This window comes from Cydia pomonella, chromosome 13 (genome assembly GCF_033807575.1).
Source record: "Cydia pomonella isolate Wapato2018A chromosome 13, ilCydPomo1, whole genome shotgun sequence".
NCBI classification, from domain to species: Eukaryota; Metazoa; Arthropoda; class Insecta; order Lepidoptera; family Tortricidae; genus Cydia; species Cydia pomonella.
In genome coordinates, this window is record NC_084715.1 from 18,496,743 (window position 1) to 18,514,751 (window position 18,009).

General features: G+C 39.3%; 1 protein-coding gene across 1 annotated transcript in view; it reads right to left on the minus strand.

The window, feature by feature from the left end:
* Positions 1–3,856: 3,856 nt before the first annotated feature.
* The window catches only part of LOC133524471 (von Willebrand factor A domain-containing protein 8), a 77,512-nt gene continuing 63,359 nt past the window's right edge, over positions 3,857–18,009 (minus strand). Inside the window, exons 13-21 of the mRNA XM_061860507.1 lie at positions 13,816–14,003; positions 12,793–12,952; positions 11,413–11,568; positions 10,984–11,092; positions 9,050–9,170; positions 7,783–7,963; positions 6,199–6,347; positions 5,723–5,824; positions 3,857–5,524 (exon numbers count right to left, since the gene is read on the minus strand). Coding sequence (XP_061716491.1) covers positions 5,413–5,524; positions 5,723–5,824; positions 6,199–6,347; positions 7,783–7,963; positions 9,050–9,170; positions 10,984–11,092; positions 11,413–11,568; positions 12,793–12,952; positions 13,816–14,003 — 1,278 coding nt within the window. The 3' untranslated portion in view covers positions 3,857–5,412. The remainder of the gene's footprint in view (positions 5,525–5,722; positions 5,825–6,198; positions 6,348–7,782; positions 7,964–9,049; positions 9,171–10,983; positions 11,093–11,412; positions 11,569–12,792; positions 12,953–13,815; positions 14,004–18,009) is intronic.

Below are 18,009 nucleotides of genomic sequence, written 5' to 3' on the forward strand. Positions count from 1 at the left end.
AATGCTAATATTTACGGAGATTTTTACAAAATAAAAAATAATAATTTTATAAAAAAACTGTTTTTTGTGATTATTTTTTTTCCTATAGGTTTCACGTAAATGTTTGTAGAAAAGGAAATAATCTCCATAATATAAGCTATTATTTGACACCTCGATGATTAAAATCGGTTAAGTGGTTTTCGAGATACACCGCCAAAAAGAATAGGTCCGGCCGCCATCTTTGTGACGTCATTACTATCCCCTCCACCATTTTTCCGCTTTACTACCGCATGTACGGTGATCAGGAGAACTGTCCGAACACATTGATACCGGTTGTGGGTAAGGCCGAGCCGAGTCAATTAAATCGTGTTTCTAGAGGGCTTTTGAGATTTGGCGACCGTACTAACATACGTAGATATATACGAACTGTCAACTGACATTTGTCATTTGTTGTTTATCGCCTAACCGTCAACAGTGTCAATCCGAGAGTTGTGACATCATCAGAATCTTCAAAGACGTTTCGAGTTTGGTCACGTGACGTGTGCCAAAAGATATTTTAAATTCAATATTTACAAAAAGATGGTCATTACAGGTCCCCTAAAAGTAGTTAAACATGTTCAAATAATTCAAAAAAAAATATTGGGATACAATTCTGCCCTAAGATTTGTAGATGGAAACAACCCTATTGTACCTACGTTGAATCAAATAAAATCCCTCAATATAATGTTGCCGATTTTTATAAGCAATTTTTATATTTTTAGCTTTTGTGCATAATTTGTTACAAATTTATTAAGTGCAGTTTTGACCTATGTTCGTGATTTTTTTTGTATTGAGCGAAAGTCAAAAACTCAGGATTTTAATCGATACAACCCCTCGAGAAAGGCCTTAAGATTGCTAATTAAATTTATGGCAGTCGTATTATAATCCTTAAAAGCGCTAAGACTTTTTTTGATATACGTTTTCTGAACCTACTGCACCTTGAGTGGGTTCTAATGCATGGGCGTTGGCCTCCGGTGATATCAACTTCACCCCCCCCCCCCCTAGTTTACCCTCTCGTTCTAATGTAGTTACTCCGGGGTGTTAACTTGACTTTCGTCCACGGTAATAATTGGAGCGGTAGCTTGTTCGTTGTTTGGTTTCATTTGGCTCTCAGAGTCTCCGATGCTCGCGAGTTTCGCAAGGCAGCAACATAACAGGAGTAATACCTGTTGATAGAAATAATACATTAAACAAAGCTTGTTGGAAAGAAGAAGCATGCTTCTTTTGGTTCCTTTTTACATTTCAAATATTGTTAACGATGTTCTGATATTTCGTGAAACGGAAAACGACCCTTGCAAGGATCATCGGGCCCGGCGCCCGTGTGGATCTAATAAACCCTTATATTGTCACATTTTGATTATGTCGTGTGCACGCAAGAATTGTCTTTCCTTGAGACCGATTAAATCTGGAGGTGGACGCAAAAATGCGAAATCTCGCAAGCGGTGAAAGTTGCTTGACAGAATAAAGCTGGTTTAAGTACATGTCCGTCCAGCAGGTAGGGTTGAAAAATTCCCGTTTTTTTTCAAATAGCCATGTTTTTAAAAGTTTTATTCTAAAAAAAACAATGTCACTTAATGTCTATACTTATTTTTCCGATAAAAACGAAAAATCGGAAATAAACGGAAAAAAAGCACATTGAAAAGAACTTGTGATTTTTTCGATTCATATTGAATCCATTGTTTACATAGCTACTCCTGCTTAATCGTGTTTTGTTATCCAAATGCTGGCATTCTTTTCCAAATACAGAAGATACGAAAATTTCAAAACGTTCTAAAAAATAGATTTATTTTTTCCAGAATTTACAACCCTACGGGAGTCGAAATAAATTTAAATGAGATAGACGCCAATCTAATTATGGAGTGTGGAATAAAAGGAGGAACATCTCTATGTATGAAAAGTGTCCATCAAAAAAACATTAAATAGGCGGCGCCACAATACACCGAAATAAAATGTCATAGACCTAGTATTTATATAGATGTACTATACGCGTGCGCCCGTGAGGGACAGAACATAGTTACGCAATGCGACAAAATTAAAAACACATTTTAACATTCCTGACAACATACCCAAAACAACCTACGTAATTTGGTCGGGTTATTCGTTGCCCCTCCCCCATTTCATCTTTATATGATTATACCTCTATGGTTCATGTAATCCATGAGCCTACCTAGCGCCACCGGAGAGATTAGGAACTATTATTTAAACCTGAAAGCTGGTCACTTGCAATAGTTCTGCCATAAGTGATTTTCCTCCTTTTAATATATCAGTTAGCATAGTAGCAAGCTAAATTCAAATATGGAATGTCTATTCGAACACTTCACGGACACATGCAGTCAGCATCAAAAGTAGGGGATCAAACAACGAGTCAAAAGTATCTATCACTGATGGTTAAATCTGAAAAGATACTTTTAAACGTGAATTTTAGAGATTTATCTATATTTGGAAAAGTTTTCCGGGATGGTAGATAGGCGCGTTATTTCATCCGCTACTAATAGATGCTGACAGTCCAAGACGAGATTTAGCTACTAAGTTTTTTGCCAGTATAAAATCACTCACGATCACCATGATGATAATTGTTGGAGCAACCCCCATGTCTCTCATTATTCTCCACAAGCCCGCAGCGGCGGCCCTCCCCGCTGCTTTTGCTACTATTCTCCCTCTGGTTCTTACTCTGATGCCCATGTTCAAATAAATTTGATACACTTAAAAAGTTTAACATTTAAAACTTGCGCGTTTTGAACACCAGTAAGTCATAATTTGTAACGGGTTAATCCCGAATTTATTTTGTTTACTTTTATTTCCGAAGTGTCGACGAAGCTTAAGTACTGGATGAATGAATAACGGGAAATCTGGGTAAACAAAATAAATTTACGCTAGATGCGTTACAAATATATTATTTAATGTAATTATATCCATGTTTACCGTCGGATTGTATCACTTAACCTAGAAAAAAGCCTTTTTCTGGTCTAAAAGTGCAATTTAAGTATCTCCTTAAGGCAATAACACCTCACGGACAACAGGATAAGTTTTGGCTTGAAAACTACACATTTTTTATAGATTCTTATTAAAACAACTGCAACTGTAAGATTCGCACATCACTGTGTACATTTTATGAGAAAAAACACACTCAGACACATCCCCACCAACGCTTTATAGTAGTTAGTTTTTAGCGAGACGACTGCGCATAACCAGACCCACTTCCGAACTTTCACTTATTGCATTGGATGCAGGCGCGTATACAGCCCACACAGGTGTATATATAGTATAGGCGCTTAGCAGTCTCAACACTCTGGATACGATTCGCACGTCGTTCCAATGTGCGAGCGAGATGTCGCTAAAATACGTGCATAGCGTTGTCTTTTTCAAACATCGGAACGACGAGCGACTCCTATCCAGTGTGCTTAGCGCCATAGATAGTTGGACCAAGATACCTTTGCAGCGATTTTTATAGCACAGACGTGCCAGTGTTATTTTAAATGTCAAACTTCTACAAAAAAATCCTTTTAATTATATTATTAACTTTATTTATCCATATAGATCTTTTTTACCGTATCACGATTTATAAATACTTAATTAACAATATACATATCATATCGCCCACCGAGGGTTCCGTACCTTTTAGTATTTGTTGTTATAGCGGCAAAACATCATCTATGAAAATTTCAACTGTCTATCTATCACGGTTCATGAGATACAGCCTGGTGACAGACGGATAGACAGACAGACGTACTGACAGCGAAGTCTTAGTAATAGGGTCCCGTTTTACCCTTTGGGTACGGAACCCTAAAAAGCACTTAATACCTTTAGGAATTATTTAAAGAAGAAATGAATAAAAATATAGTTTTAAATACATCGATTTAATAACGTCACATATTATAAAATATTAATAACATCATAAAAGGTAACAAAATATACATTATAGCTTACACTAAAGGTATACTTATGTACAAGCAAACATGGTTTACAGTGAGGTAGCATTTATTCAAGTTAGGTACACCAATCCAAAATTATGATCGTAAAACCATTTACCTTTAGGTACCCTAAGGTCCGTCTATGGATAAAGAATGGATCCCTCACGCCTTAACCCTTTGAACGCCAAGAACCCCTAAAGGCGTCGTAACTTGTCGTGCCCACAGTGCCAAGGACAACTATAGGTGTTATGGCGGACGCTGTCAAAGTAACCTTCACACTTTCGAATAAGGTTCACATTAGCTCGCTTGCGCCCGGGAGCTTGCCGTTTGAGTGATTATTATATTAATAGAAAACTTCAATCCAAACTTATTTAGTATATGGGTTTTTGTTCACATTTGTGATAACCAGGAAACTATACCTCCAATTACAGGCTTAATAGGGGACATCACGTAGAACTCTACGTAGGGGGCGCCACTAGCACATACTGAGGGCCTACCGCGATACATGAAAATCGAAATTTCGTTATCTACATTTCTGATTTTCGCGGTTCGCAGTAGGCCTCTGTAAATTTATTTATACTTTATTGCACATAAAATTTTAAGTAAATATGGTGGAGTTAATGCCTTAAGGCATTCTCTACCAGTCAACCACCGGGTCAAAAAGAGATGGACGAACGAGACCAGATGTTTGTTAGGTGCAGGCAGGGGTTAGGTGTACTTGAGAATAATTAACCGATATTTACAAATTTAATACTAATTAATATAATATAATGAAATCATAAACTTAAACATATAAATAAATAAATAAATATTATAGGACATTATTAGTTATTACACAAATTGACTAAGTCCCACAGTAAGCTCAATAAGGCTTGTGTTAAGGGTACTTAGACAACGATACATATAATATGTAAATTATTAAAAAGACATAGAAAACACCCATGACTAAGGAACAAATATCCATGCTCATCACACGAATAAATGCCCTTACCAGGATTTGAACCCGGGACCATCAGCTTCATAGGCAGGGTCACTACCCTCTAGGCCAGACCGTTGTATGATATACTTACATAAATATCTACATATATAATATGTATACATTATACATGTACCTACTGTGAAACACTACATACATCTGTCATAAATGGTTGCGCAACATGCGCTTGAAAGTTAATTTACTTTGAACTTTTCTGATATTGAGTGGAAGGTCGTTCCACAGGCGTATCGCCTGAACAGTATAGGAGTTGGTCAGGAAACCGGTGCGATGAGGGGGGATGGAAAGTTTAAGGGTAAATGTAAACAAACCGCCTTGATGCATCAATGTCACGCCTATCGAGCGCGGCGTGTCTTCGTGAACCTTGTCGGAACGTACGAAGGTTGAGATTAGGTTGCAGCCATACGTGTTCGCTAACATCTTTGACGTTCATAGGGTTAAAACAGTCTTCTGTTCTTGGCCGGCGCTTTTACTGTTCAGAGCAAATTTCTATTCGGCGTTGTCCAGTAGCGAGGCGGCGAATATCTGCTGCATGATGTGCGGCAACGACGCCACGTCCATACACACGTGGGCGTGGCCTACTGGCAGCTTGCGCAAAAGGCTGGAACAGATTAAAATTGTCAACAGCAAATGGTAAAAAGGACAAACTATAACAATCATAGTTAATATTCAAAACTTGAATATGAACACCTAGAAATTCAGCACTTTACCGGCAACCGAAGTGAGGAAGTTTTAACTAACTTAAGATCCAGGAGATTCTCAATTCGTCTAGCAAATAAACAAGTTAGCAGTTACTTACGAGTTGGCCTCGTCGCCAAGACTGCCGATGAATATAACGTGCGCCTGCACTTTGGGCTCCGACATCAAGATGGCGCCCAAGTGCTCGGGCGGGATGCCGTATCTGCAACACAAGAAATAAAACCTAATGCAAATGCGGATAAAATAATTCATTCTATGGAAGGACAACCCTTCGCGCCTATATTTTCAAAATTTGCCGCCTTTTCTACTGACGGAAAGGACTGGCCCGAACTATAGCTTGCATGTTAGAATGGTATTCCACCTGTCCAATTACTTAGTCCAATGTGTATTTCCATCCCACATTTTTCTTAATAAGAGAGTGAAACGCAATGCACATTGAACAGCTGGAATACCATCCTTAAATAGATTAGATTATATTCATTTATTTCTGATTGGAAATGTACATTATAGTTTACATGTCAAAATAAATTGCATTCACAAAATAAAGGCTTGTATAGGTAATAACGCATGTCTTACCTCCTCAGATTGGCATCAGAAAGTATGAGCACAACGGAGTCCTCCTCATTATTTTCGGCCGCGAGAGTAGTTATGGCGTGCTGGGCTCCGGGCAGGGTGTTGTCGCCCGACCAGCAGAACTGCGCGTGCGCGTGCATAGTCCGTATGATCTGTGGAGATAAGGTTATTTTACATTGACACAGGAGTTTTTTTTCGTTGGAAGATATTTAAGAAATATGCCTCAAAAACACCTTACGTTACAGCAAGGGTCACGTCACAAATTGGGACGGGCAAAAAATCAAAATTTTGTGTGGTGTGATTATATTGACGAGGCCTTAATGGAGGCCCCCCCATCACAGTTATTCCTTGTGAACTTTGATACCAACTGGAGACCAATTGCAAAGTGGAAGACTCGACTAGGCTTGCGGCCGCATGCTTGTTTGCCTTTTGGTATTAAAAAAAGATAACTAAAAAAAAAGAAAAACAGATCTTGAGCGCAGAGATTAGTGGTCTAAAAGGTGAAGTGTAGGCTTTTTTTCTATTATTCAGTTGCAAACTGATTTCCAATGTTGATAACGACTGATACTTTCGAAAGTACGACTTTCGATATATCGTGTTTTGAGTTTTAAGTAGATTAGTCAACACGAAGAACAAACCGCTACTTATTGTTATCAGACAAGCGGTAAACTCTGACAAACCAATACTCTGAAAAACCATATACCTGCAATCGCTGTAACTCGTTCTCGGGCAGACGGTCTAATCTAAAAAAACATATACCTGCAATCACTGTTCTCGGCAGACGATCCACACTGACTAGCGCTAGTGCTTTTTCTTCACCAGAGAGCACGTAGAATCGTAGAAGTCGTATATGGTGCACGTCTCGTAGCCATTTATGGCCTCGGCTCGCACTACGGCCTCCATGGTATGTATAGCAAACCATATGACTGCAATCGCTGTTTCTCGTTCTCAGGCAGACGATCTACTTTGACTGACTGGGTGGTTTTTCTTCGCCAGAATGCGCATAGATATCGTATGTCATTATGACAACATCCCTTATAAAAACTGTCATCCTTAAAACCCCGCGAAGCATGTAACAATGCACTAATAGCAACACCCTTATTTGATCATTGATAGCTCTTATGTCGTCGCAATAATGTTAAAAATGGTACATGTAGTTGTTGTTTTTCGTTCTCAGGCAGGGAGTAAACTTTGACAAACCATATACCTTCAATCACAGTTTTTTGTTGGCGATCTACTGTGAAAAACCATATACCTGCAACCACTGTTCCATGTTGGAGGTCACTCTGAAAAAAACATATACCTGCAATCACTGTTCCTTGTTGGCGGTCAACTCTAAAAATTCATATACCTGCAATCACTGTTCCTTGTTGGAGGTCACTCTGAAAACCATATACCTTCAATCACAGTTCCTTGTTGACGGTCTACCCTAAAAACCATATACCTGCAATCACTGTTACTTGTTGGCGGTCTACCCTAAAAACCATATACCTGCAATCACTGTTCCTTGTTGGCGGTCTACTCCGAAATAACATATATCTGCAATCGCAATTCCTTGTTAGCGGTCTACTCTGAACAGCCATATACCTGCAATCGCTGTTTCTCGTTCTCAGGTGGACGGTCCACCCTAACGAGCTCCAGTGCTTTTTCTTCACCAGAGTGCGCGTAGATGTCGTATCTGATGCGTGTCTCGTAACCCTTCATGGCCTCAGTTAGGAGTACTACGGCCTCCATTGAACGTTCTAGACGCCCGTCATACGAATTGAATCTGAAAGTAAAATTCATGGGTTATGTTTATATGTTACAGGTTTGTTTAAAGTATCGTCCCGTCTATTCGGAATTTTCAAAATCATATATTTTAAGATATATTTGATACCACTGTAATAAGTGTTTTATAAATGGTATGTAATGGTAATTCAAAAAGTTATTTAGTCTATAAACGCTTCATACTTCAAATTTTACATTCAATGTAACATATTAACATTGCCATCTCTCTACATATATGAGTGCTGCGTATTTGTTAACTCTAACCCTGATCTGTTCCAAAGGAGAGAGCCACCACAAGATTTCAATCTGCGTCCTAGAAACCCTGGTGTGCACCTAGAAACGTGTCAAACTAGCCTTATGCTCAACAGTATTGTGACAATGGGCCCAAGGCTATATAATAAACTGCCTTCTGACTTCAAAAGTACTGGCCCGAAGAAATTTAAATGGTTGTTGCGCAAATTTCTTTTGGAAAAATGTTACTATAATGTTCAAGATTTTCTATGTGATAGTAGTACTTATATAAATATATTGACATCGAATTTGTTATATTATTCCTAAATGTAATTTAATATTAAACTGGCTGTACATTCTTATTAGTAATTGTAGGTGTAGTATGTAAGGTTTATTGACATTTTTTTTTATTTATTTGCTTTTTTTCTGTTTGTAACATGTATTTTAATTGAAAATTAATTTATCTGGGTAGTTATGTTTAAAAATGTCGTACGCCGGAAAGGTACATCATAGTTGCTACACGAAAAACACCCTATCACCTGTACTAAATGTATTTTATACCTATGATGACGAAATAATAAATGATTGATTGAATGTAACTGGCGCTGTATGGCTCCGTACATTATCCGTCCATTATATTAACTCTACTTGTGAAAAGTTGACGTTTGGCAATTCAGTAACTACGCAATATATACGGGCGCCGTAAATAGGTTTCTACTTTAGTTTAACGACAGTTAAAAATGATACATAATGATATAGTGATGATGGTGTTAATGATATTATGGTGGTTTGATAAACCCGTTTTTTTTTTTGGACTTCACATTTATACTAGAATTAATATCTCTTAGTAATTTACCTGTACATGCTTCCAGAGACATCTAGAACCAATCGCAGACGCTTCGGCTTTTCGGGCGGCGCGCCCGGCGGAGGCTCTTGTTCCGTCCGCCGCCGATAGATGGCGCGCTCGCCTGTTAGGCCTGCAAAATCATTGTACCACTAACTATAGTCCCTATCCTATCTCCTATTTAACTAGTTCTGGTGGTCTGAGGTGAAATCGTGAGGAAACCGGATTAATCTCAATAAGGCTTATTTTTCTCTCTGGATTAGCAGGTCAGATATAGCTGTCGCTATCGTAAGTACCAGCGCTTGCGCTTATTTGACATGACATTTACTGTTATTCGGTTGAAGTATAGGGTTCATCTACAGTATGGAGTTCTTCACAAAAGGAGTGGGCATGGACAGGTTTTTCAAGGGTCCGTAACGCGCATGTAACATCCCTGGATTTGCAAACATCCGTAGATTCCGGTAACCGCTTTTCATCAAGCGGGTTATAGGGGTGTTTGCCACAGATTTTGTGTAAAAAAATCCCGACTGCTAGCAAACAACCAGAAATTCCATCAAAATTTGGGACGGGTACCGCCGTGGCCGGGTGGTCCAGTGGTCAAGGACGTTAGCCACGTAAACTGAAGACGCGGTTCCCGCCTCGGCCACCGGTGGAGGCGGTGGACTTAGTCACTTTTTCTTTAGTGTATGATATTTATTTTAGTTTCTAGTTTATATTTTAGTTTATGCGACGACCGGTTTGGCCTAGTGGATAGTGACCCTGCCTACGAAGCTGATGGTCCCGGGTTCAAATCCTGGTAAGGGCATTTATTCGTGTGATGAGCATGGATATTTGTTCCTGAGTCATGGGTGTTTTCTATGTATTTAAGTATTTATATATTATACATATCGTTGTCTAAGTACCCTCAACACAAGCCTTATTGAGCTTACTGTGGGGCTTAGTCAATTTGTGTAATAATGTCCTATAATATTTATTTATTATTTATTTATATAGTAGTGTGACTACTTACAAACCACAAATCAAAAAAATATTTCATAAAATTCTTTCATAAAAAAAAAAGCGGTGGTGGCCGAGTGGATATGACGTCCGACTTTCAATCCGAAGGTCGCGGGTTCAAATCCTGGCTCGTACCAATGAGTTTTTCGGAACTTATGTACGAAATATCATTTGATATTTACCACTAGCTTTTCGGTGAAGGAAAACATCGTGAGGAAACCTGCATACATCTGCGAAGAAATTCAAAGGTGTATGTGAAGTTCCCAATCCGCATTGGGCTAGCGTGGGGACTATAGCCCGAGCCCTCTCGCATGAGAGGAGGCCTGTGCCCAGCAGTGGGACGTATATAGGCTGAATTATTATTATTCTCTTTATTCATTTAATGTCTTAGATTAGGATTTTTTATAATATGGATATAAAAGTAAAATATAAAAACACTTACAAAACAATACAAAAAATATAAACACATTATAAAAAAACCTAACCTAGGGTGCCGCCAGCAGCGGGGCAAGGCCCAAGCTGCCGGTGGTCAGGGCCGCAGAGAGAGGAACCGGCGGACTATCCGCGCCGTGCTCAAGATCACCGCCTTCTGCATCTGACCCTTGATCCAACCACCTAGCGAGAGTCTCTCAAGGTGTTGTTCGAGACTCTTCGCTATGAGACCGTTCGCTGAAACGACTATCGGGACAATGATCGTCGAATCAACATCCCGCATTGCGGTTATCTCGTGAGCCAAGTCTAGGTACTTACTGGATTTGTCCTTCTCGGCTTTCACGAGATTCTCGTCATGGGGGATGGTGATGTCGACGAGCACGGCCCGGCGTTGCGATCGATCTATTATCATTATTATTATTATTATTATTTGATTTGTTCCCTAGTTCCCTAAATATAAAAACATTTCGTCAAAAACGCGCGCGATATTGGCCCAGCACTTCTTTCTAAAGTCCTACCTTCTATGATTTTCCCATCATCTAGTTCCCCGCTGGTCTGATGCCGGCTCCACTGTCGCTCTTTCTTCTTCGCCTGCAACTCCGCCAACACTCCGCGGAGAGCGCCAATCTGTACGAGCAGGCGTTGATAATTTGAGAACCGCCCAATTAGTTGTTGCGTATAAAATTAACTGCTATAAAATTACATTCGTCTGGCAATTAAAACAATAGTTATTTGTTATACAATGGGGCAAAGTTGTTGTTTAACTGCTCGTGCGTTGATACGCGAGCAAGCGAAAGATTCCAAAATTGAACCACGAGCGTAGCGAGTGGTTCGAGAAGTGGAATGTTGAACGTTGCGAGGGTTTCAAGGCACGAGTGTTAAACAAACTTTGCCTCCGAGTGAAACACAAACTTTTTCAATAAGGAATAAAGTAGTAATCGACTTACCTGAGGTTGTACAGCCTTATAAAACTGCTCATATAGTTTAGCATCATATTCGCTGATGTTGATCTCCTTCAGCCGCTCTTCGAAGGCTTTCCTGTTCATCTCGCGAGCCGCCTGGTTCACGTGCTCCGGTACATCGTCTTTCTCCGCGTCTGATAACTGGAAACGCACATTAGATTAGATTATTAACCAAAATAAAAAAAAAGTTTTGGGATAAGGAAATTTTTTGGTACTTTAACGCTGACAGTACTTTTTTCCAAATGCAACTAATACTCATTTAGACAATTCTATAAACCCTAAACACAATTAGGTTGAGTTGTTTTATCACAGAGTTCCTACGGCCATCTCCTGTCTCCATCATCAGATCAACTCTATGGTACCATAATATTGCATTGTCACCCAACTTACATAAGAACAAACAAATGCAAATTTTCAACTTCATCGGAAACCGGGAAGTGGGTCAAATTTTACTTGCAAGATTTGACCCGTACTAACACAGATTAGATCCATAAATTGCAAGTTAAATATAAGCTTGTAAAAAATGATGTAAACTGGGCCTTTTAAGAACACCAGAAAGTACAAATAAAACATTCGTTTCTGTTTTAGAATTATATGACAATAATGTCAAAGAATTTAACCTTTTTCCAGGCCGCACCAATCTACAAGGTTTTCCCAAAAAAACAAATATATTCCAATTAATCCAGCTTTGATGATTCTTTGAAGACAAGTAACATTTCCTGAAAGTGTAATCTAATTTGAACCTTAAATCGGAATGCTAAAATTGAAATTCTAATGGCGCGTATGTGGTCGATAAATCGTACTATGCCTGGAAAAGGGTTAAAATGCTGACGATGATGACGATGACTAAGATTCTGAAATCGATAAGGCAAAAAGACGGTTATAATAACACGATTGTTATAAAAATAAATACGTCGATGTTAATGACTATTACGACTAAATACGTCGATGTTAATGACTATTACGACTAAATACGTCGATGTTAATGACTATTACGACTAAATACGTCGATGTTAATGACTATTACGACTAAATACGTCGATGTTAATGACTATTACGACTAAATACGTCGATGTTAATGACTATTACGACTAAATACGTCGATGTTAATGACTATTACGACTAAATACGTCGATGTTAATGACTATTACGACTAAATACGTCAATGTTAATGACTATTACGACGAAATTGGCTGAAATGACAAAAGAAAGAAAATTAAATCAACAATGACTTCGGCACAATATCAATGACAATGATTGGTTCTTAATCAGTGGGACCAGGAAAACTACCACTAAGAGACCACTTCCCGCTCCACGTGGTACTTGTTGTCGGGGTCCTCTTTACCCAAGTGTTGTAGTCCTCACCTGATGGACGTCATGGCCCTTGTCCAGCCGGTACGGCCCGCCCTTGCCGCCCAGACCTGCTGTATCGCGCCCTCCCGTGCCGCCCGCCCAAGTGTTCCCGCCCACATGAGGCTTGTTGTCCGGGTCCTCTTTGCCGTGCTTCGGCGATGATGTGTCTTTACTGAAACACATAATTGGGTACTTGACACATGTTGAATATTATAACAAAATTTAGTTAAATGGAAAGAAAATGAGCCATCCATTATAAAAAAGTGGAATTTAAAAATTATATTGAGATTATAAAAAAATACAAGGCTCCAGTTTCCAAAAAAAAAATTCTTTTTCTTTCAATAATAGAAAAGATAATGGTACCATTCGATCAACTATACACATAAACGCAATATTTCAGGGTCAAAATGTGTCTGTCATTTAGGACAGAGTAATGTCATGTGACGTCACACCACATTATCATCTTGTTAGAAGCGTTTCAATCGTCGAGTGCGAGCATCAGACTTTAACTCTCATTTCTGACCTTTGTGTTGCTTAAATGCCATGAGTCCCATATAGACATTTGATCCTCAGGAAAATCAAGATCGTTTGACATTATTTACAGAAAAACTGTCAAGTAGCCATATAGTCTAACAAACGTAATTCAAGTAAAATATGTGTATGTATGGTACAGTCAAGATATTAAATATAGATCAGGACAAAATGCCAAAAGTAAGTACACACTACTTTAATGTATAGGTAATAAGGTCGTTATCGTTACCCACTCGTCCTCTCTATAGTCATCTATCTTCTTCAGAGCTTCTTTAGAGCGTCCTTCTAACACTCTTCAGTGGGAAAATAACTAGCATTAAGAACTTCGAATTTTCGCAATTTCTAACTACATATTAAATATATTAAACAGGTTTCTCACGATTTTGAAAATTGCTTGACATATTTCGCTCCATAACGAAAAGCTTCAACGAAAGCACGCGTTGGCGGAGCGACAAAAACTTACAGAACACGGATGTTTTGTTATCAAACATTCTAATGACTTACCCACTTGTCCTCTCAATAGTCATCTGTATCTTCTTCAGAGCTTCTTTAGAGCGACCTTCCAGTACTCCTTCGGTGGGGAGACCGCTGGCGTGAAGAACTTCGAGAAGGGTATCCGCCATTTCCTTGCTGTAGCGATCGAAGTCGAATACGTTGCTTATAGCGCTTGCTAAGTCTTCTGATGGATATTTCTAAAAACATACATTGAATAAACTTAGTTACAACCGTAAACCCCATAGAGAAAAGTTAGGAATGTTTCCATTGGCAATGAGAAATTAGAAATCCCCATTTACAGAAAGTGGGTACAGCAGAAGGAGCAAAGCTCTTCCTTCTTTACTGTATTCGAGCAAGGTACGTAGACAAATAAGAGAATTCTTGGGCTATGGTTATAAGGGGTATTCTTCACTAAAATAAACTTCACAGGATGCTGAATAATAATTGTATTCACTTTCTTTACACAATTCGTTTTTATAATAAATTATTTTTACATCCGGCACTCAACTCTAAGCGTCTGCACTGTTCGACTGCTGTCAAGGCAATGAGCCGATGACTGGGTCTGCCCCTTTTATTATCGCTCGGCAACCGTCGAAACAAGTTGTAGAAGGCGCTGGACGGATATAGTCAAATAACAACTGTACTAATGACTTCTTGGTTTGCCGAGGGATAATCAAGTGACTTGCACGTAGTAAATTAAACATATATTAATTACTTATAAATTATTAATAAATAAGCTAACAGTTCGGCCATCCTGTTTGTAGCAAGTCCCATTGCTACACAAATGTTAAACTTTAATAATCACAAATGCCATAATCAAAATTCATAATTTCTACAGATGCAAGGATAATATTTTAATAATTAATACCGTTAGCATAATATTTAAATCTCATAACAATAACCTGTTAATGTTGAATTATTAACTGTAAATATAAATGAATTAGAAAACGCCATATCTACCTATAAGATTTAAGTATATCCACATATTATCATATTTGAATCATATAATATATATTCTATTCAACGTTACCAAATCACAATGAATATGATTAGCTATAAAATAGATGACATTTTATTTCATTAAACTATATAATATCGATTCAATTAGATGGGTTATTGTTCATGATCACTACTAGAACATCCAGTATCAACATCGCTATCGAATTCTCTTACAAAATTTAACCAGGGTTGAATTTTATCGAGTGCTACCACATTTTCATACCTGCGACCTTTCTTCTTTGTTAAGGGGGTATCTCCTATAAGGTATCTATCATTAGGGAGAACTTTCAAGATACGATATGGTCCCTGGTACTTACTTACAAGCTTTTGTGACTTTCCATCATGTGGTACTTGTCTCTCTACGCGCACCAGATCACCTTCCTTGTAAGTCGTACCGGGTTTTCGGCTTTTGTTAAACCTTAGTGCATCTTTATTTTGCTGCTCAGTTATTTTTTGTTTAGCCTGTTCTCTAACATCATTTAGGTCTTCCGTATTTACAACATTTAGCGTGTCTCTTATGACAGAGTTCAGTATCCCTTGCGAATTACTTGTAACATTGAATCCAAATAGAAGTTCAGATGGAGTTTTCTGAGTAGTTTTATGCGTTGTGGTGTTCAGACCTACCTGAATCTCGGCAACGTATTGGTCCCAATCCTTCTCATCTTTGCCATGTGTGGAGGTAGATAAGGCATTAAGGATTGTTCTATTAAATCTCTCTACTTGGCCGTTGGCCCGGGGAGTAGCCACGGCATTCTCAATATGTTTAATGCCATGAGATGAGACGAATTCTTTGAACGTCTTGCTTGTGAAGCTAGTTCCTTTATCTGTAATGAGACGGGTTGGTACTCCGAAATAACTTATGTGCTCTTTAATTACTTTGATAGAGGTAGCTGACTTTGTGTTCTTGACAGGGGTTATGTTTGCGTACTTTGTGAAGCCATCTATAATTACAAGAAGGTAACAGTGTCCTTTCTTGCTCTTTACAAAAGGGCCTAAGTGATCGGCGTGAATAGTATGGAAAGGTATACTGACCTTTTCTATAGGGTGTAGTTCGCCTTCCCGTTTACCTCCCGGCTTTTTGTGATGTGCGCATTCTAGACATGACGCAACATACTTTTTAACAAACCTTCTCATTTTGGCGAACCAATAATGTTTCTGTATCCGTTGAAGTGTTTTATCGAACCCACAATGTCCGACATCGTCGTGGTTTTTTTGAAGTATTTGCCAACGAACACTCTTGGGCACTACCCATTTTAATTCGTCAGCCACGATGCGGTAGACACGGTCATTTTTGAGTTTATAATTATTAAGGTAGTCAATTACCTGTTCGGAATTTGGGTCGTTGAGGGTTTCCTTTATTTTTTTAATTTCTGTATCCGCGCTCTGGACAGTCGAGATCCAGTCTTGGTCACTTACTTCCGTAGTGAGTAGTACATCAAGAACGTGAGATTCTTGTACACCGTCATCAACAGGGTGGCGACTAAGTGCATCTGCGTGTAGCATGCGTGCGCCGGGTCGATATTCGATGGAACAATCATATTCTTGTATTTGTACCCACCATCTCGCCACCCGTGGAATAACGTCGCGTTTGGTGAGTGTATATCTGAGGGCATTGCAATCTGTAAAGATTTTAAATGATATACCTACCAGATACACCCTGAAGCGATTCAGTGATGCTATTACAGCGAGAGTTTCTTGTTCGTACGAGTGAAGTTTGCGTTCCTCGGGAGTAGTCTTGCGACTAAAGTAGGAAATCGGTTGGAAAATTCCGTTCGAATTAGCTTGGAGTAATATCCCTGCAATGCCATCTTTGCTGGCATCCGTGTGCAGCTGGGTATCCGCCTTTGGGTCATACAGGGCTAGAAGTGGTCTCTGAGTCAGTAGAGCTTTGATATCATCAAAAGCTTTTCTTTGTGGTTCTCCCCATACCCATGTAGATCCCTTTCGTAGTAAGTCTGTCAATGGGGATGTTATGAGAGCGTAGCCCTTGATAAAACGTCGGAAGAATCCTGACAGTCCAAGAAACTGTCTTACCTCGTGCTGATTCCTTGGTGTAGGGAAGTTGGAAACAGCATCAGTTTTTCTAGATCCAGGCCGAATGCCTTCAGCGCTGACCTCGAACCCAAGAAAGTCGATCTGATTCTGGAAGAAATTGCACTTACTTAATTTTAGCGTTAGTCCTCCTTCCTTTAGTAAGTTAAGTACTTCTTCCAGCCTTTTTAATCCCTCATCAACATCTTTTGATGGGATTAAAATGTCATCCATATAGACAATGGCGTACTTAACTTTGGCTTCCGACAAAATTTTGTTTATTGTCCTCTGGAACACTGACGGCGCATTAACTAGTCCGAATGGCATTCGGTTATATTCATATTGTCCGTCAGGTGTGACAAAAGCAGTTTTGTGCCGTGACTCCTCCGAAATGGGGATCTGATAGTATCCCGATGCTAAATCCAGGGAAGTGAATAATGTGTTTCCAGAAAGCTGGTCCAGCTGATCTTCAACTCTGGGGAGTGGGTAATGATCCTTCTTAGTTTTGCGGTTAAGGGCCCTATAGTCCACGCACAATCGCTTCTCGCCGGTCTTCTTTTGGACTAATACTATAGGGCTCGCATATGGTGACGAAGACTCCCTTACGATCCCACTATCAAGCATTTCTTGAACCATATTTCTTACCAGTGTTCTTTCGGCGTGTGACATGCGGTACGGGCGGTAAACGACCGGAGTTGACTCTTCAAGTTCGATAACCATTTCTGATACCTTCGTGAAACCTAGATCACCGAGACCCTTCGAAAAACAATCGCCGAATTTCGATAAAAGTTGTTGAAGCTTCAAACGTTCTTCTTTGTTCACATTTGTACCACAGTTAACTGACGCATCAACTTCCTTTTCGTCGAATGTTACTCCACAACAGTCGTATGTGGTGTCGTCGCCGTCGTCGGTTGGCTGGAACTCAGCACGCGTCAGAAGAAAACCACTGTTCAGAGTAATTACGTCAGACGATGCATTCAGAAGGAGCAGTGTGCTGGTACCGGAGTTGATGTCGTATTGTCCTGGGAGCAAGTAATATTTCTTTCCTTCTGCTCCTCTTAGTGAGCCGTTAATGGTAATTGTTCCAGTAACGAGAGACGTCGATTCCACAGTGACTGGTGTCAACATATTGCATGGCAGGGAGACTTGGTTACGTACCTTTAGGTGTAACTT